This window comes from Ranitomeya variabilis, chromosome 7 (assembly GCF_051348905.1).
Source record: "Ranitomeya variabilis isolate aRanVar5 chromosome 7, aRanVar5.hap1, whole genome shotgun sequence".
Taxonomy (NCBI): domain Eukaryota; kingdom Metazoa; phylum Chordata; class Amphibia; order Anura; family Dendrobatidae; genus Ranitomeya; species Ranitomeya variabilis.
In genome coordinates this window covers 177,481,062-177,502,274 of record NC_135238.1, presented here as the reverse complement: position 1 = coordinate 177,502,274, position 21,213 = coordinate 177,481,062, and the positions used below count along the sequence as shown (strand labels likewise).

Here is a 21,213-nt window from a genome sequence, read left to right as displayed (position 1 = left end):
TATCCCTTCTCCAAAGAAGTCACAGTATTCCCCTTGTCAATGGTCAGAACAGTGTGCCCCTTTCTATCCAGTAGTTTTGGCAGGCAGTGTCTTAAGAAATGATCACAGCAGTGTCCTTAATCCTTCACTGCAGAGTTTTAGGGAGCATTTACAGTGGTCAATTATTGGGAACAAGCATTCCTAGAAACCTCATCGGCCAGTGTAAATCCACCCCTACTCGCTTCCATCCAGTAGACACCGGAGAGTCCCACTTTCTTCAGTAATTACAGCAGGGCCTCATTTCCCTTCTTTGCAATTATTACACAGTCTTCCTTTCCCCAGTAGTCATTGCAGGGCCATCCTTAATTCCCCAATAGTCACAGCAAAGCCTCACTGTTATTGTTTCTAGTAGTAACCACAGATTGCGCACTTGTTTCACCGGTGGTCAGAGCAGGCCTACCCAACGTAGTACCCACAGATCATCATCTGAAGGTAGCTTGTCCTCTCTGATTATCGGGAGTGGTCGGTCTGTGATCACCTCGGATGGGGTAGGTAGCATCAGATGCTGTCGCAGCCAGGCTCCTGCCCCATGTATTTATCAGCTAATGGAAGATCTCTGCCACCAAATGCATGTATAACAGGAGGTGAGACCTGGAAATTGTTTTGTTTTGGGGGGTTTTCCAGACCTGTCGGAAAGCAATTTTGTCCTCACAAGCAGGCGTCACTGAATGTGAAGATTTGTCTGCACCTGCTAATAAATGATTTGATAAATTATCAATACTTCTGGATCCGGCTCATAATATGAACCAGTTTTAAATAAATTGACTTGGGTGTTGGGTGACGCAGTGTAAAGTTCACATGCTCAGGATACACCGTTATTAAAGAGGTCGAAAAAAAGTTTAATTTACTACTCAGATGTTTCATTAACCTCTTATTAGTGGTGGTCTGCAATTGAAAACCTAACATTCTCGAGAGTGAGTTTATCCCAGTATTTGCCACCAGTGCCCATGTTGTACCCCATGCTACGTCCCCACTGCTGTTTGGTACATGGTCTGACTTGGGATTCTATTCTCCATTTATGCAACCTGCAAGCCAAGCAATACAGGGTTATTCCCATGACTACGGCTTGAGGCCCCTTCATGCTACAGACATGGTATCACTTAATAAGATGGAAATGCTCATTTCATAGAGAGGTCTTCTAGCTACTCCACGGATACCGACAAAAAACAAAGGCAGCACACCAGTTCAGGGTGAAAAAATGTGGCTATTTAATTGCCCAATATGGCTACTCCAAGGATAGGCATACAGAGATAGATACACAGTTTCCATCCAGAATGATCCTGTAAATCGTGCTTGGCCCACATCTCATCTGGGCCAGTGCCATCTGCAGAGGATCCAGTGCTTCAGTGATCACAGCTATGTCTTAATCTTAAAGCCCTCTAATTAACCCTTTGAAATGTGATCTGCTAATTCTGTCTGTGGCCATAGGATGTGCAGAGTCCCATGTCCTTGGCTTTTTGCACCTGGTCATCCTGTGTGGTCACTGCGCACCTGTACACGACCATCCAGGATTTTCCTTAATTATGGAGTAAGAAGATAACAGAAATACTAGTGTGACACTCATTGATTCCTCTACATGTTCTGAGGTGCCACGGTGAACTGCACCATGGCAGAGAACGTAATTGCATTACAAGGAATACAGAGCCGGTAATTCAAGGATGTCAATTGCATTTTTAAAGGGCCAAGATGGTTTTAGTAGCATAAATGAAATAGATGAACCAGTAACCGCAGCATCTGTGTGAAAGCAGCAATATCCTTAAAATGTGCACTTTATCAAACCCTTTAAACACAGTTGTTCTCCTCTTGTGTATCTATGTCATACACAAAGAGGTTTTACATCTATTGTATACCAAGCAGCATGTCTACCTGTATTATACATGGAGCGGAGTGTCTGTCTATTATACATAGGACATTGTGTGTCTTTGTGTGTGTATTTTTTTAAAGATCAACTGGGGTGTTTTTGTATTATACTGGGAATGCGATGTGTTTCAGTGTTACACAAAGAACAGTGTGAATATTCTTAAGATTTGCTGGGCCCAAGACAAGAATTTCTTGTCATGTTCTCCTGTCCTCCTCTCCCACTCTATATGTGTTGGTGTCTTTTATTGCATCAATTGTTTGCGGTTTTAAACACGATCCATGAGTGCAAAAGTGACCATTTACTATCCAGATCTGGTACAGGTTACATAGTTACGTAGGTTGTAAAAAGACCTAGGTCCATCAAGTTCAACCTTTCTCCACCAATTGTACATTTCATCACTTATATAACTAGAACCCACAATGCTATGTGTATCAAGGAAATCATCCAGCCCTTTTTTAAAAGCTGTTAGTGTCGGACATTACTTCCTCCTGTGTTCGGGCATTCCACAGTCTGACTGCTCTAACTGTAAAGAACCCTTTCCTGTTTAGCTGCCAGACTCTCCTTTCTTCCACCCGTAACGAGTGCCCCCAAGTCCTCAGTGTGGTCTTTGGAAGGAATAAGTCATGTGCCAGTGTTTTGTACAGATCACACATATTTATACATGTAAATGAGATCTCCTCTAAGGCGTCATTTACATGTATAAATATATGTGGTTGCATTGTATGTATTCACCTCTGTTACTTCTTTCTAATCTTTCACATGTCTGTACTTTCTTCACAAACCCTTTTATTTTTTAACAAAAAAAGAGAAAAAATTGAGTCCGCACCAACAGCACGCTAGATAATCAGAACATACTGATCACAGCTGACTTTGCGTTATATTGCCAATAGCGGAATTCGGGTGCTCATTCAAGTAAAAAGTAAGTCCAATCAAATATACTGGTATAGAAGAAGAGGAGCATTCACCCTCCGCTAACTTTTTTTAGTCTTTATTCTGGCATCATATAAATAGCAGGACCATATAGGGAGAACAGTGGATCCAAAAGACGACGGCCGTTTCGCGCTGCCGCGCTTCTACGGATTTAGCACCCCTACAGCACAATCTCAGGGTGCCTGAAAATGGCCTCTGTCTCCTCTATCCCTTAGCTTATGTAATCCCACCAGAGGTGGAACCCAATAAGTAAACTGTCAGTCTAAAGGTACCTTCACACGAAGCGACGCTGCAGCGATAGCGACAACGATGCCGATCGCTGCAGTGTCGCTGTTTGATCGCTGGGGAGCTGTCACACAGACCGCTCTCCAGCGACCAACGATGCCGAGGTCCCCGGGTAACCAGGGTAAACATCGGGTTGCTAAGCGCAGGGCCGCGCTTAGTAACCCGATGTTTGCCCTGGTTACCAGCGTAAAATGTAAAAAAAACAAACAGTACATACTCACCTGCGCGTCCCCCAGCGTCTGCTTCCTGACACTGACTGAGCTCCGGCCCTAACAGCACAGCGGTGACGTCACCGCTGTGCTTTCACTTTAGGGCCGGCGCTCAGTAAGTGTCAGGAAGCAGACGCTGGGGGACGCGCAGGTGAGTATGTACTGTTTGTTTTTTTTACTTTTACGCTGGTAACCAGGGTAAACATCGGGTTACTAAGCGCGGCCCTGCGCTTGGTAACCCGATGTTTACCCTGGTTACCAGTGTAAAACATCGCTGGTATCGTTGCTTTTGCTTTCAAACACAACGATACACGGCGATCGGACGACCAAATAAAGTTCTGGACTTTATTCAGCGACCAGCGACATCACAGCAGGATCCTGATCGCTGCTGCGTGTCAAACTAAACGATATCGCTAGCGAGGACGCTGCAACGTCACGGATCGCTAGCGATATCGTTACAAAGTTGTTTCGTGTGAAGGTACCTTAACACAGACCGCTTAGATAATGCCTGCAGAAGATAGGCTGTACAGTGTATTATCAATGGGACCAATGGATCATATGTCCAAGTCATTTTATAAAAGTTTTTGTATATGCTAGGCGCTGCTCAGAGTTTCTGATCTTGGTGGGATCTAGGTCCTGAGCCCCCACAGATTGGTGAAAAAACGCTCTAAAGTCCGCAGCTCCTGTAGGAACTGCACACACAACATTGCATAGGTTCATTCGTAAGTCTATCGGTCTGTACAGTCACTGCCTGTGCTGTGTACGACCCATAGACTTGCTGTTGAGCCCGTATACTGCTCAATACAGCTGCAGACTTCAGAGTGGTTTCTGACCAATTGGTGGAGATCTCAGGACCCGGAGCCCCATCAGTCAAAAACACTGTTTATTTTGTATTTTTATTTTGTAATTATATTGAATTCCACAGTTAATGTTTTTATTCATGCCTACCTTCCACCAAAAATGAAAGTAACCTAAAAGTGATATGTAACCAAAAATAGTTCCAGTAAAAAGTACAGCTTATCCCACAAAAAGCAAAGCCTTCATACCGCTCCATCTGTGGGGAAAAAAAAAGTTATGGGCATTATAATATGACAGAAAAAAAAAGTTTTTTTTATTTTTTTGTGTGCAAAAGTAGCAAAACGAACAAACTGTATAAATTTTGTATTGTTGTGATCTTATTGACCTGCAGAACATGACAATTATATCTAATAATTAGTGATGTTTTGGTGTTTATAGTATTTAAAATACAGAATTTCTGGTTTCTTTTTGCTAATTTTGCCTCCCAAAGGGTGAAATAAAAATATATTAAAAAAATATCTACCACTAAATGGCACCAGTGAAAATGACAACGTATCACGAAAGAAAAGCCCTGAGGTTGTGGATCACTGGATTTTCTGGGCGAGTGGTGTCTTTAGGCTGCTCTGTATAATTGCCCTGTGAGCAATATCCTCTTGATAAGGGCCATAAAAATTAGCACTAAATAAAAAAAAAGTCCCAATTTATTACCCACTGTCTAACCAATTCATTACCCAATGGCCTCTCCCACCACTGCCACTCCTTATCCATTGTCTTCCCATTCCATTATCCACTGTCCTCCTCTCGCCCTCCATTATCCGCTGTCCTCCTCTCGCACTCCATTATCCATTGTCCTCCTCTCGTTCTCCATTATCCGCTGTCCTCCACTCACATCCACTATCCCCTGTCCTCCTCTTGTCCTCCATTATCCGCTGTCCTCCACTCGCCCTCCATTATCCGCTGTCCTCCATTCTCCATTATCCGCTGTCCTCCTCTCGCCCTCCATTATCCCCTGTCCTCCACACACCATCCATTATCCCCTGTCCTCTCGCCCTCCATTATCTGGTGTCTCCCTCTATCCCTCCATTATCCGCTTTACTCCTCTCGTTCTCCATTATCCGCTGTCCTCCACTCGCCCTCCATTAACCGCTGGCCTCCACTCACCATCCATTATCCCCTGTCCTCTCGCCCTCCATTATCCGCTGTCCCCTCTAGCCCTCCATTATCCGCTGTCCTCCACTCGCCCTCCATTATCCGCTGTCCTCCATTCTCCATTATCCGCTGTCCTCCTCTAGCCCTCCATTACCCGCTGTCCTCCACTCACCATCCATTATCCCCCGTCTTCCTCTCGCCCTCCATTATCAGGTGTCCCTCTCTATCCCTCCATTATCCGCTGTCCTCCACTCGCCTTCCATTATCCGCTGTCCTCCTCTAACCATCCATTATCCCCTGTCCTCCTCTTGCCCTCCATTATCCGCTTTCCTCCTGTCACCCTCTATTATCCGCTGGCCTCCTGTCGCCCTCCATTATCCTCTGTCCTCCTCTCGCACTCCATTTTCCGCTGTCCTCCTCTCGCCCTCCCATTATCCGCTGTTCTCCTCTCGCCCTCCATTATCTGCTGTCCTCCTCTCACCCTCCATTATCCGCTGGCCTCCTCTCACCCTCCATTATCCTCTCGCCCGCCATTATCCGCTGGCCTCCTCTCGCCCTCCATTATCCGCTGGCCTCCTCTCGCCCTCCATTATCTGCTGTCCTCCTCTCACCCTCCATTATCTGCTGTCCTCCTCGCGCCCTCCATTATCCGCTGTCCTCCTCTCATTCTCCATTATCCGCTGTCCTCCATTATCTGCTGTCCTCCTCTCGCCCTCCATTATCCGCTGTCCTCCTCTCGCCCTCCATTATCCGCTGTCCTCCTCTCACCCTCCATTATCCGCTGGCCTCCCCTCACCCTCCCTTATCCTCTCGCCCGCCATTATCCGCTGGCCTCCTCTCGCCCTCCATTATCCGCTGTCCTCCTCTCGCCCTCCATTATCCGCTGTCCTCCTCTCGCCCTCCATTATCCGCTGTCCTTCTCTCGCCCTCCATTATCTGCTGTCCTCCTCTCGTCCTCCATTATCCGCTGGCCTCCTCTCGCCCTCCATTATCCGCTGTCCTCCTCTCGCCCTCCATTATCCGCTGTCCTTCTCTCGCCCTCCATTATCTGCTGTCCTCCTCTCGCCCTCCATTATCTGCTGTCCTCCTCTCGCCCTCCATTATCCGCTGTCCTCCTCTCATTCTCCATTATCCGCTGTCCTCCATTATCCGCTGGCCTCCTCTCGCCCTCCATTATCCGCTGTCCTCCTTTCGCCCTCCATTATCCGCTGTCCTTCTCTCGCCCTCCATTATCTGCTGTCCTCCTCTCGCCCTCCATTATCCGCTGTCCTTCTCTCGCCCTCCATTATCTGCTGTCCTCCTCTTGCCCTCCATTATCCGCTGTCCTCCTCTCGCCCTCCATTATCCGCTGTCCTCCTCTCGCCCTCCATTATCCGCTGTCCTCCTCTCGCTCTCCATTATCCGCTGTCCTCCTCTCGCCCTCCATTATCCGCTGTCCTCCTCTCGCCCTCCATTATCTGCTGTCCTCCTCTCGCCCTCCATTATCTGCTGTCCTCCTCTCGCCCTCCATTATCTGCTGTCCTCCTCGCGCCCTCCATTATCTGCTGTCCTCCTCGCGCCCTCCATTATCCGCTGTCGTCCTCTCATTCTCCATTATCCGCTGTCCTCCATTATCCGCTGTCCTCCTCTCGCCCTCCATTATCCGCTGTCCTCCTCTCATTCTCCATTATCCGCTGTCCTCCATTATCCGCTGGCCTCCTCTCGCCCTCCATTATCCGCTGTCCTCCTTTCGCCCTCCATTATCCACTGTCCTTCTCTCGCCCTCCATTATCTGCTGTCCTCCTCTCGCCCTCCATTATCCGCTGTCCTTCTCTCGCCCTCCATTATCTGCTGTCCTCCTCTTGCCCTCCATTATCCGCTGTCCTCCTCTCGCCCTCCATTATCCGCTGTCCTCCTCTCGCCCTCCATTATCCGCTGTCCTCCTCTCGCCCTCCATTATCCGCTGTCCTCCTCTCGCCCTCCATTATCTGCTGTCCTCCTCTCGCCCTCCATTATCTGCTGTCCTCCTCGCGCCCTCCATTATCTGCTGTCCTCCTCGCGCCCTCCATTATCCGCTGTCGTCCTCTCATTCTCCATTATCCGCTGTCCTCCATTATCCGCTGTCCTCCTCTCGCCCTCCATTATCAGCTGTCCTCCTCTCACCCTCCATTATCCGCTGGCCTCCTCTCACCCTCCCTTATCCTCTCGCCCGCCATTATCCGCTGGCCTCCTCTCGCCCTCCATTATCCGCTGTCCTTCTCTCGCCCTCCATTATCTGCTGTCCTTCTCTCGCCCTCCATTATCTGCTGTCCTCCTCTCGCCCTCCATTATCCGCTGTCCTCCTCTCATTCTCCATTATCCACTGTCCTCCATTATCCGCTGTCCTCCTCTCGCCCTCCATTATCCGCTGTCCTCCTCTCGCCCTCCATTATCCGCTGTCCTCCTCTCGCCCTCCATTATCCGCTGTCCTCCACTCATTCTCCATTATCCGCTGTCCTCCTCTCGCCCTCCATTATCCGCTGTCCTCCACTCATTCTCCATTATCCGCTGTCCTCCTCTCGACCTCCATTATCCGCTGGCCTCCTCTCGCCCTCCATTATCCACTGTCCTCCACTCATTCTCCATTATCCGCTGTCCTCCTCTCGCCCTCCATTATCCGCTGTCCTCCTCTCGCCCTCCATTATCCGCTGTCCTCCACTCATTCTCCATTATCCGCTGTCCTCCTCTCGACCTCCATTATCCGCTGTCCTCCACTCGCCCTCCATTATCCGCTGTCCTCCTCTCACCCTCTCCCCCTATTATCTTCTCCTTTCCTCAAATTATCCACTGTGTTCATCAACTAAGAAATGATAAATATAAAAGTCCCCTCCTGACAATCTCACGTGGCTCCACCTTTAGTAGCGGCATTTGCCTTTTCAGGCCTCTTCCTGTTGAATAATGTATGACACAGGCAGTGGGTGTAGTGACATAATCGCACCACCTACACCATTGTGGGAGCTGGGGTGGCTTCCTGCAGCACAGCGCCAACGTTCAGTTCTATCAGTGCTGATACAATTGTATGTCACCATCCTTGGCTCCCCCCGCCTTGCCACACTGCACACAAGATTGTAATGGATGTGGACCACCGGGAGCCCTGTACCCCAGGCGAAAGCCCAGATTACGGCTATCACAATCCTTACTTTTATTTTTCAACCTGAACTTCATGTGTTTTTCATCTCTCTCCCTCTTGTCATACTTGTCATTATTTTCAGCTTCCTCTTCCTTCTCCTGTCTCTTCCACTCACATGAAAGCTTATTAGGATTATATACTGAGTTTTTTTTGTTGTTGTTGTCTGCTCCTCACATATATCATTTTGTTACATGACAATATGGGTATATGTATCAATTTCCCCAAAAAAAAAAGAATAAATGTTTGTCAGTATTTTTTATAAGGGGGTCCAGTGATTTGCAGCACTTGTGTCCTTTATTGTGTAGAGTATAAGATGTGCCACCTTGTAAGATGCACCCATATCTCCATGTATACAGCTCTGGCAAAAATAAAGAGACCACTGCAAAATTTTCAGTTTGTCCGATATTCTCTCTATAGATATATTTTTGAGTAAAATGTAAATTATTCTTTTATTCTATAAACTACTGACAACATGTCTCCGAAGTTCCAAGCAATAAATTTAGCATTTTCTGAAAATGAGAGGTGGTCAAAATAACCAAAAAATGCATTGCTTTCAGACCTCAAATAATGCAAAAAAAACAAGTTCATAATCATTTAGAAACAACAATAGTAATGTTTTAACTCATAATAAATGTGTGTGGATGATATTCACGCTGCTGTGACAAAACGAATCCAGATATAGTTGTAATACACCCCAGTGGTTTATTCAACGCGTTTCAAATCTTATGGCTTCTTCTTCAGGAAATTACCACAGAGATGTCTCTGAGAGGTCGTTTTGCCGACCTGTGGATCATGCTTTTACTTTGCACCATCAGGTGAGCAGTTCTCTAACAATGATTGGAATAATCCGTGGGATAAGACCCTAATTGCGCTTTTTTGTTTCCTATCATTCTACTAGTACTAATGTTTTAACTCCCGAACAGTTCAGAAATCAATATTTTGTGGAATAACCATGATTTTTAATCACAGCTTTCATGCGTCTTGGCATGCTTTCCACCAGTCTTTCACACTGCTTTTGGGTGACCTTATGCCACTCCTAGTACAAAAATGTAAGCAGTTCTTCTTTGTTTGATGGCTTGTGACTATCCATCTTCCTCTTGATTACATTCCAGAGCTTTTCAGTGGGGTTCAGATATGGAGATTGGGCTGGCCATGACAGGGATTTGATGTGGAGGTCCTTCATCCACACCTGATTGACCGAACTGTGCGGCATGGCGCATTGTCCTGCTGGAAAAACCAGTCCTCAGTTGGGGAACATTGCCTGAGCAGAAGGAATCAACTGTTTTTCCAAAATAACCTTGTATGCAGCTTCATTCATACGTCTTTCGCAAAGATTAACCTGCCCAATTCCAGCCTTGCTGAAGCATCCCCAGATCATCACCGATCCTCCACCAAACTTCACAGTGGGTGCAAGACACTGTGGCTTGTACTCCTCTCCAAGTCTCTGTCTAAAGATTAGACGACCAGGTGTTGGGCAAAGCTGAAAATTAGACTCATCAGAGAAGATTACCTTCCTCCAGTCCTCTATGGTCCAATTCTTATGGTCTTTGGCAAACTTCAGCCTAGCTTTCACTTGCTTCTCATTGATGAAAGGCTTTTTTCCAACTTCACATGACTTAAGTCCTGCCTCTAGGCACCTGTGATGAACTGTTCTTGCCATGCACTTCACCCCAGCTGCCATTTGCCATTCCTTTTGTAAGTCACTTGATGTCATCCTGCGGTTGCTGAGTGACATTCGAATAAGATGACGGTCATCCCGGTCAGCGGAGAGTTGTTTTTGCCCTCTGCTAGTCTATAGCTTTATTGTCCCCAATGTCTGCTGCTTGACCTTGTTGTAATGGACTGCCATCTTAGAAATTTTAAGGATGGAGGCAACATGACGCTCACTGTGTCCCTCTGCTAGTAAAGCCAGAACTGAGCCCTTCTTTTCCTCACTCAAGACTTTTCTTTTTAACTCCTTTGGCATGGTTAAAAGTTTTTGGTTTTTTTTCATTCCTATTAGATTTGGGATATTACTAGCACATGTTTTGCCATCCAGCTTCTCCTATTGCAAGAGGATTGTGAACACCACAGCAATGTTTTTTTTATACTTTCCTTCGTTAAATGAGATTTGGTTCAGGTGATCACCTAATCAGAAGCACATTAAGTAGAATGAGGTGTACTCTGGTTGGAATTCAACTGACACTGGAATGGAATGGCTGTCAGACATGTAGAGAAGCTGATTTTATAAAACTGTGCAGTGGTCTCTTAATTTTTGCAAAAGCTGTATATACAGTGGGTACGGAAAGTATTCAGACCCCTTTACATTTTTCACTCTTTGTTTCATTGCAGACATTTGGTAAATTCAAAAAAGTTCATTTTTTTTCTCATTAATGTTCACCCTGCACCACATCTTGACTGAAAAAAACAGAAATGTAGAATTTTTGCATATTTATTAAAAAAGAAAAACTGAAATATCACATCGTCATAAGAATTCAGACCCTTTGCTCAGACACTCATATTTAAGTCACATTCTGTCCATTTCCATGTGATCCTCCTTGAGATCGTTCTACTCCTTCTTTGGAGTCCAGCTGTGTTTAATAAAACTGATAGGACTTGATTTGGAAAGGCACACACCTGTCTATATAAGACCTCACAGCTCATGGTGCCTGTCAGACCAAATGAGAATCATGAGGTCAAAGGAACCGGCCAAGGAGCTCAGAGACAGCATTGTGTCAAGGCACAGATCTGGCCAAGGTTACAACAGAATTTCTGCAGTACTCAATGTTCCTAAGTGCACAGTGGCCTCAATAATCCTTAAATGGAAGAAGTTTGGGACCATCAGAAGTTTTCTTAGACCTGGCCATCCAACCAAACTGAGCAATCGTGGAAGAAGAGCCTTAAGGTACCGTCACACTAAGCGACGCTGCAGCGATAGCGACAGCGATGCCGATCGCTGCAGCGTCGCTGTTTGGTCGCTGGAGAGCTGTCACACAGACCGCTCTCCAGCGACCAACGATGCCGAGGCCCCCGGGTAACCAGGGTAAACATCGGGTTGCTAAGCGCAGGGCCGCGCTTAGTAACCCGATGTTTACCCTGGTTACCAGCGTAAAAGTTAAAAAAACAAACACTGCATACTCACCAGCGCGTCCCCCAGCCTCTGCTTCCTGACGCTGACTGAGCTCCGGCCCTAACAGCACAGCGGTGACGTCACCGCTGTGCTTTCACTTTCAGTTTAGGGCCGGCGATCAGTAGAGTCAGGAAGCAGAGGCTGGGGGACGCGCAGGTGAGCATGTACTGTTTGTTTTTTTACATTTTACGCTGGTAACCAGGGTAAACATCGGGTTACTAAGCGCGGCCCTGCGCTTAGTAACCCGATGTTTACCCTGGTTACCAGTGTAAAATATCGCTGGTATGGTTGCTTTTGCTGTCAAACACGGCGATACACGGCGACCTAGCGACCAAATAATGTGCAGACCTTCTAGCAGCGACCAGCAATTTCACAGCGGGATTCTGATCGCTGCTGCGTGTCAAATACAGCGATATCGCTCCCTAGGACGCTGCAACGTCACAGATCGCTGGCGACGTTGCTTAGTGTGACGGTACCTTTAGAGATAGAGGTAAAGAACCACCTCAAGATCACTGTGGCTGAGCTCCAGAGATGCAGTACGGAGATGGGAGAAAGTTCCTTAAAGTCAACAATCACTGCAGCCCTCCACCAGTCGGGCCTTTATGGCAGAGTGGCCCGACGGAAGCCTTTTCTCAGTACAAGACATATGGAAGCCCGCATAGTTTGCTAAAAAAAAATACATATGAAGGGCTCCCAGACTGAGAAGTAAGATTCTCTGATCTGATGAGACAAAGATAGTCCTTTTTGGTGTTACTTCCAAGCGGTATGTGTGGAGAAAACCAGGCACTGCTCATCACCTGCCCAATACAATCCCAACAGTGAAACATGGTGGTGGCAGCATCATGCTATGGGGGTGTTTTTCAGCTGCAGGGACAGGATGACTGGTTGCCATTGAAGGAAACATGAATACGGCCAAGTACAGAGATATCCTGGATGAAAACCTCTCCCAGACTGCTCTGGACCTCAGACTTGGCCAAAGGTTCACCTTCCAACAAGACAATGACCCTAAGCACATATCTGAAAAAACAAAGGAGTGGCTTCAGAACAATTCTGTGACCATTCTTGACTGGCCCAGTTAGAGCCCTGACCTAAACCCAATTGAGCATCTCTGGAGAGACCTTGAAATGGCTGTCCACCAACGTTCACCATCCAATCTGATGGACCTGGAGAGGATCTGCAGGGAAGAATGGCCGAGGATCCCCAAATCCAGGTGTAAAAACTTGTTGCATCATTCCCAAGAAGACTCATGGCTGTACTAGCTCAAAAGGTGCTTCTACTCAATACTGATCAAAGGGTCTGAATACTTATGACCATGTGATATTTCAGTTTTTCTTTTTTAATATATTTGCAAAAATTACTACATTTCTGTTTTTTTTTCAGTCAAAATGGGGGGCAGTGTGTACATTAGTGAGAAAAAATTAACTTTTTTTTAATTTACCAAATGGCTGCAATGAAACAGAGTGAAAAATGTAAAGGGGTCTGAATACTTTTCGTACCCACTGTATGATCTGCTTGTTATTTACTGCACATACATAGCTGAAATTTATATGTGCATAAAAACAAACCGCGCCCATGTATATAGCACAGTGTCCGCCTGTTATGTGCAGGAGTATCTGTGTTACTAGGCACAAATTTGTGAAGACTTTTTGCTTCTGCACTGGATGGCTTGTCTGTCTATTTAGTGTACAAAGGACTAAATTTGTTTAATTTTAATTGTTTGCATAAATTAGTTGTAAAATGATTACATCTATCCAGTGTGTACATATACACAATTTTGCTCAGTTCAGTATGTAAATCTATATACCGTAATCAAGTCCTATCCGTAGCTCGCATACACCCTAGACAGTTACCAGTCTGCAGGGTTGCTTGGTGCTCCTCGCCCTGTACCTGCAGTGCTCTCCTCACTTTTCTGGTGGGTGTATATCTATTTATTTATTTTGTTTGTAACAAATTTTTTTTAAAAAGTAGTGTTAATTGGCATTTGAAAGAGCACATGTGTCCATCACCTTGAGGAGAAGCCTTGCATACCTGGAAGCAGGAACGCTGTGTATGACTTTGCATTGGGAGCCATGAGACGCGTGCCTGTGCCGCCACATGGGTATGTTTCCTCGTGTGTAGAGGGAGGCCGCAGTCATCCATAACCTTGTGTTCATATCTAAGGTTGCTTAGTTTTAACCAGTGTTTTCTAGCAGGAATCCTTTTGATACTCCTTTCAAATTCCTAAGGCCCCTCTGTCTTTCTGTCCTTCTCTCCTTTCTTTTTCCCCATTTATTTTCTTTTTCTCCGTTTTCTCCTTCCCTTTTGCTCTCTGGATGCAGCTAAACGCAAAGCATGGAAACTAAACCGTGTTGGCAGCCTGCGAAATGTTTACAGCGGCAACGCCAACACCGAAGGTAACACGTGCCCCACACTGAGGCCCCCTCTGACCCTGCTCTCTGCATGTGCTCCCCGACTTTGTTTGCATGTTTCCCCCATTGATCACACTGCTTCTTCTTCTCTTGGTGTTTCATGTCCTTGTTCTTCAGCTACTCTCATCTCGTGATGTGCCGCATCATACCTTGTGCCAAACAGTATGCTGCTTGGTGATAGCGAGTGACCATACGTAGCGAGCCGCCACCTCTTCATACACGTGTACTTGTGACCTCCTTGTAATCTTTGTTGTAAAATCGTACGTGTGAGCGAAATCATGATTCCGAGCAGTGCGTTCATTAGTGGTGGTGGTCCAGTGTGTATACGAGAAACGTGCATAGGGCTTCTCCATGCCTTAATGTACGTTTGGCCATTCTGTCAGAGCATGTCATCACTGAGTATTTCCTGTGTTCTTAGTTTGCTCATATGAGACCTTAAAGTTAACCTGTCATGTTTTACATGCAGTCCGATCTATAGACAGCATGGTATAGAGATGGCTGAGCAAAATGATATATAGATCTGTATCAATGGCTTCAGTTTAACTTGCATGTTATCCATTGAAATCCCTGGTGTTTGTATGTATAGGAGTCCAGTGGGTGGTCCTACACGTGATTGACAGTCATCTGTGCATGTACAGACATACTGGAAAGACTGAATAGGACCACCTACCTGACTCCTATACATACAAACACCAGGGATTTCAATCTGGAGGGCTCCAACACTCGGCACTCACACCGATCAGCTGTTGTCACCCCCATCAGCAGCTGGATGTAAACCGGGTACAGAGCAGAACCCCACATCCTGCATTGGAGATCTGCAGTACACAGCGGTGGCCACTAGGCCGTGTATGGAGCTGTGATGTACCGCACACACTATGTACATGCGGCCACTGCTGGGGCTGGGAGCGGCGGATGGGTGGGCGTCCCGGCTGTTGGAACCCCATCTATTCTATCCGATTCTAAGAATAGCTCATCAATATCATAGCAGTGTAAAAAACTTTGAATAAATCCTAGCTTATTAGAAGACAAATGGAGTGTTCCTGACACAAAGACCTCTGGATGAAATGTTAAAATGTTATATGAAAACTGGTGACCTAAGTCTTGCAATGACCTTTCTGGGAAACTTCCCATCATTTTCTGTGGTGTGGTCAAAAAATAATGTGAGTAGGTAATGCATTGTGAAGTCGCGTCATTATACACTTGTGCACAGGTCGTTGGCTCACTCCAGTAATAACACTCTGCACAAAGACATGTATATTAACCCTGATGGTCAGATTGCAGCGGACTCACTGGCTCCCAGTAACACACCAGTCGGGTAGGAATTCACGGCAGCTATCAGGGTTTTAGGTATGAAAAAGACCCCAAAAAATGAAACTGGAAACTTCATTTAGAAGTGAAAGTGTCGTAATCCTGCCACAGAAAGCTGTCCCTGCAGATGTGACCTTGGCACTGGCATCGCTCCTGCGGCTCCTACACGTCTTGTCAGTAACCCTAGTGGCTCCTAGGTATGACAATGACATGACGGCATAAAAGAGAAGATGACCGATTACATCCCAGCTGCCCTGATATAAAAGTTGTACGTACGAATGTGACGTGTCCGTATACTACTGCATGGAGTGTATATGTGTATAGACATGTAATGGTGTGTACTGCGCCCAGAGAGCAGTTATATATATTAATATATATCAGTGTCTCTAGGTATATAGCTGGCTTATTTATACACGCAGACAAATATATATTACATACACACTCACATAGTGTCTGTGCTTGTGTGTGTCTGTGTAATGTGTTCGTATCAGGTGTAATGATCTGTAGCCAAAAACAATTGTGTTCTGTGACATTTAAGTAACAGCTTTTTAATTTGTTTTTTGTTTTTTCCCCCCTCTCCCTTCTCCACTCTCCCGCGTCTTTCTCTCGTTCCTGAGCCTTGATGCCCTCCCCCCGTCTCTCCCCCGCTGCTCTTATGGCGGACGCCATTTGCATGCACAGGCTGCCGTTTTGTTAAAGGTCAGAGAGGTCAGGGGTCACAAATTGACTTGCTGGATCCCGGTTGGGGGACGCGTCATGCCGCCTTTTGGTTAATAAAAGATTGGATTTTTATTTATTTAGGATTTTTAGTTCAGCCTCCCCATGGCTTAACACTTTATCTGCCAAAGGATTGCAAGATGCAGGAATTGCTTGAAGGGAACTGGTGACATGCTGTACATATCCCTTCAGGCTGCTTTCTTTATTGGCGAGACCTGCTTGGCAGGACAGTGAATGCCAGGTAGTAGATGCAGGGACCACAGGCTGGTGTCATATGCCCTCTAATGTAGCACAAGACATCCCGATTTTAATTAGACTGCAAATCCCGCATGATTCTTGGGAGAGCAATAGAATGAGCTTCATGATTAACCTGCAACATTTATTATCCTCGTTCCTATGGGGAATACAGAGAGATGGCTACAAAAGTGGGACTGAGCGCTGGAAACATAATGAATTCTCAGCAGAAGTAAGGCTAGATTCACGCTTGTGTCGGGGACCCTATTAAGGGCCATCATTGGAAAGGATCCCAAAAAAAGCTAGAAATGAAGATGGCGTCCATCATTCAGCATCACATCAGGCACTGCTGTTATTTTCATTTTTCTGTTTCTATAAAGAGAGCAGATGTGATTGTAGACTTTTCTGGCCCAAAATGTATGACCGTGATTCCAGTAAGAGTATGGAGACACTATTAGGATCTTCACACTTCTGCAAAAAATATTAATAACTATTATTATTAATCTATTTTGCTCACAATCCAGTTAATGTAAACATTTTTGAAGGGATATTGTCAAAATCGCAAATTCTCTCCTGTTCATAGAGACAGGTCTGGAACCTGAGAAAGGGGGCACTGCAGAGCCCTGTGTGGAATGCAGTGGAGGTGCATATGTTCGGCCATAAAAGAGGGAGAGGGAAAGGGGAGAGTCCGCTCCCCACAATCTGAAGCCCCTTGTCAGCAGGATACACCGCACGGAGCCGCCCTAGGTCTAGGCAGATATAATCATGTGGAAAAAAGTGCTTCTCCAGCGATGATTGAAGAACAGGTAAGTATAAAACATCACATTTATTTAAGAATATTAGAAGTCCCAACATATCGCCACGACACAGTGCAGCAATACAGAAAAAAACAATGCATTTTGGCTTGGGTGACCATGACTAAGGCATGGTTGTTTTTTTCTGTAGTGCTGAACTCACATGTTGGACTTTTAATATGCTTAAATAAATGAGAAGTTTTATACTTACCTGTTTTTTCATCATGGCTGGATAACCACTTTTTTTTTTCTACATTTATTATCAGTGAGTAATCCAAAATTTTCCGACAGTCCCACAGATGATGGAGTGTAGGCTGATCATGCACATTCCATTCCATTCCTCTTCCATTAAGATGTTCTTGGATCACTGGTGGTCCTAGTGGTTGGCCTCCCAGAGATCAGCATGTTATCCCCTATGCTACGACTATGTTATAAATGTCAAGCTTGTGAAAACCCTTTTAAGGTATAGGATCAATTATTCCAGATTGTGGGGAAAGGTTTTTCAGAGGGTCTTTTTAACCTTTGATTTAAGGATTGATTGATAAAATAAAACCTAGGTTGGGATATGATCTTTAAGACCTCAACTGATCTGCCCACGATAGACCTGTTCACTGGGGCAGAGCAATGCCATTTATGCACAATCCTTCCTTATTTACATGAATGTTAAAGGAGTAAACAGGTGTCTCCATAGCCCCATTAATTCCAGATGTGTTTAGAAGAAGTGAGAAACCATTTAGTTATGTCTTATGTCCCAGTGATTTATGTGACGTCCAACATCCATCTTCTACATAGATAATTTCGGTGGGTTAGGCCACTCCACTTATGCTCTAGCTGCACCTCTATTGGAAAATCATAAATGGTGCTATGCATGGTCAGCCGAGGTAGAGGCGGGCATGCCATGTTAACTGGGTTGTCCATTATTGTTTTTGGCAAGATCTGTCCACCAAGTTGGACAATTTCTGTTTTACTAAAAGCTCTGCATGTATACTTCCTGGACATTACTAAATACATGGCTAAGCTTGTCTTTTTGTGATGTCTTTTTTCCTGGTCTTGTTTAGCTGTCAGATTGTTAATTTTCAGATTTGTGTCCCCTGTGGGGTATGCCCTTCAATATGCCATGTGTATAACAAAATGACCTCACCTCTTCATCTGAAATAAATATTTCATGCGTGTAACTCTGTATGGATGTCCCCATACCTGTTTTTGTGTAGACTGCTGGTTATGTATAATGTATCGGTTGAATGGCTGTCCTCGAGGTGTTGTGTTTGGTGTCTGTTTGGATAACGGACCGTCCTTGCTGTAGTGTATGTTATAGGAATATCACAAGTTGCTCTCTAGACGCTTGTTATATCAATGCAGTATTATCTCCGTAGGGGGGCAGTACTCTTTGTAAAGTATCACTTGTGTGTAATCATAAGTGCAATTCCTCTACAGATCGGTGCCTCCCAAACATCCCTTGTTGTAGGGGACTCGGATTCTTAATACTCTTTTTGGCCATTAGAAAAAATGAGCCTTGTGTTCCTCTACAATATCAAAATAAAAATTTGTCATAGATTGGCTAAAAAGGGAATGAGCACAACTTACTGATGTACCTTGATTATGAAAGGTCTACCGATGGTGCCCAGGTTCAGGTGCACCCCCGACTCGCCTCTCTTCATCAGTGACTGGCTGTCAAACTATTTTCAATAGATAAGTCAGCCCCCTTCTCCATCACCTTCGATGATGAAGAGATAGAGGACTGGCTTTTTTTATTGAGATGAGCCAGTCTTCTCCAAGCAAGTCTTCATCACAAAGAGTGGAGAAGAAGTTCTTTTCTGGGTTGACGGAAATGAAGGCGCCAGCTCCTTGCAAGAGGGACATTAGTGCCCTTTTTATAATGAACGTATATTTTTGAATTCAGTTTTTTTTTTTTTTAAGCTCCTGAAGGACAATTATTCAGCTAGAAATTGCTGAGCAATATACAGACAACCTTCACGTTGACCTTTAAGCCACCTCCATTGCTAAAAGATATAAAACATTGTATGTACAGTAATGTGGACTCCATACACAAACATTTAGGGTCATAATCCGAATTATGGCTTTGTCATAGGCTGTTTCCTTCCCAAGAAGTCAGTTCACTACATTTTTGTCCTACCAGGGCGGCCCCCGTCTACATTGTGGTCTTGTAGATGTGAAAATGGCGAGGGGCCGCTTAGCTCCAGAGTAAAGTCCATCCACAATGAAGGATCAGGTACTGAAGAACGTACCCTGTAGAAATCGTGGGCCACTTGACCATACCTGTAGTGTGGCAGTGCATTGTCCTCGTAAGCTTCATCCTCAATAAGGAAAGATCTTACCCTAACGGGGTACTGTGATAAATGGCAGATAGAAGATCATTATACAGGAGAGCTTTGAGCCAGCTTTGGATGTTTAATATGAATGTTTGAGGTTTTGTTATACTTCTATTCACATTAGTACAGCCAGTTCTTGGCTTCTTTAGATCCTACAAGAAAAGGGAAATCTAAGTAGAAAGATTGTTGTGTGCTTCATATGTTATAATTTTGTAAGCAGTTCCTAAAATTTGTATCCTTCTCTAGAATATAACTATTCACCTCTATAATAGACTACTGCGTCCTGATATTTTCACTAGTCAGCTTTGTATTTCAGTGATCCCTGTCGTTTCAACAAACGTTGCAGAAATCAGTAGTACAGATAAAAAATAAGAAACCTTGTAATATCTTATGAGAGAAATATGCTTCTTTCTTCACTTACGAGCCACTTTTTCCCCTCTTTTTTGGTTTTGTTAATATATCAATCACAAAAAAAATAATAAAAAAAAAAGCGTCTCAAATCCAAAAATGACTGCCAGCACAACGAGTTGTCAGGTAACAGAGCTTTTTAAAATCTATGAAGGGTAGCACTCATCATAGTGATAGTTGGCAGATGAAACTGCAACTTCATGCAACTATTTTTTCCTGAAACCAGAGATGGATTCACAGCTACACAGCTCAGTACTGTTGTATAATGTTTTCCATGCAGTTACTGCTTTTGACTGTGTGCTCCAGAGAAAAAAAAGCTGCAATCCCTCTATTTGTATACTGTGTATAGGAAACATCATAGCAAGTAGTCTTCACCCATTAGCTCAGGGATATCTGAAAATTAGTGCCTGCAAAGGGGAAATGCCGATATGCTTTCCTGCCGTTCTTGCAAGTTGTGAGTGTAAACTCAAGGTTAGGAACTCTGTTTATAGATATAATATTTCCTCTGACATTGATACACACAGGGTAGTTTGCTGTGCAGTTATTGACCGTGACAAAATATGAAATACTTGTTGTTTTTGATCATTTTTGAAAAAAAAAAATGTATAAAGTACATGCATAAAATGTAAAGTGAATGAGGGCCAGCTGCAGGAAGGTCAGCACTGGACTGTGGTTGGTGGGTAACCTATCTGAATGACTTTCTGATGATCACGTTCCACTTGTTTGAATGTTTCCCTATTCTTATATTTCAGAGCAAGAGGAAAACTTTGAGTTCATCATTGTCTCTCTCACTGGCCAGAGTTGGCATTTTGAAGCTACAAGTTATGAAGAAAGGGATGCCTGGGTACAGGCCATAGAGAGCCAAATCCTTGCCAGTCTACAGTCATGTGAAAGTAGTAAAAATAAGGTAAGCAGCCATTTCCCCGTCATAGATGAACAGTAGCTCTATGTACCAGAGACTCCCACAGATATTAGTTGTGATATTTAGTTCATCGGTTAGCTATTGGTTTACTCCCAGTAAGGCCACTCATGTTCATAATGTGAAGGATCCACACCGAAGAACCAGTAAACTAGATACATTAAAGTATATATTTAGCAGAGAGGTGGCACCTGTACATCACATCAGAGAGGGGGCGCGTGTACATGACGTCAGAGATGGTCTGTGGACGTCGCATCATAGAGGGGGCGCGTGTATGTTATGTCAGAGAGGGCGAGTGTATGTCACATCAGAGAGGGGGCACGTGTACATGACGTCAGAGATGGTCTGTGGACGTCGCATCATAGAGGGGGCGCGTGTATGTTATGTCAGAGAGGGCGAGTGTATGTCACATCAGAGAGGGGGCGCGTGTACATGACGTCAGATGGTCTGTGGACGTCGCATCATAGAGGGGGCTCCTGCTCTTCACGTCCGAAAGGGGCTCCTGCTTGTTACGTCAGAGAGGGGGCTCCTGCTCGTTATGTCAGAGAGGGGGGGTTCCTGCTCGTT

The 21,213-nt window shown here is 45.0% G+C and overlaps 1 protein-coding gene across 8 annotated transcripts in view; it reads left to right on the top strand.

The window, feature by feature from the left end:
* AGAP1 (ArfGAP with GTPase domain, ankyrin repeat and PH domain 1) overlaps positions 1–21,213 on the top strand; it is a 450,161-nt gene that overhangs the window by 391,043 nt on the left and 37,905 nt on the right. For 5 of the 8 annotated variants that reach the window (XM_077272354.1, XM_077272355.1, XM_077272359.1 and 2 more), the window contains 2 exons: positions 13,847–13,921; positions 20,480–20,634. In XM_077272354.1, coding sequence (XP_077128469.1) covers positions 13,847–13,921; positions 20,480–20,634 — 230 coding nt within the window. The remainder of the gene's footprint in view (positions 1–13,846; positions 13,922–20,479; positions 20,635–21,213) is intronic. The other 3 variants (XM_077272357.1, XM_077272356.1, XM_077272361.1) reach the window with 1 other exon arrangement.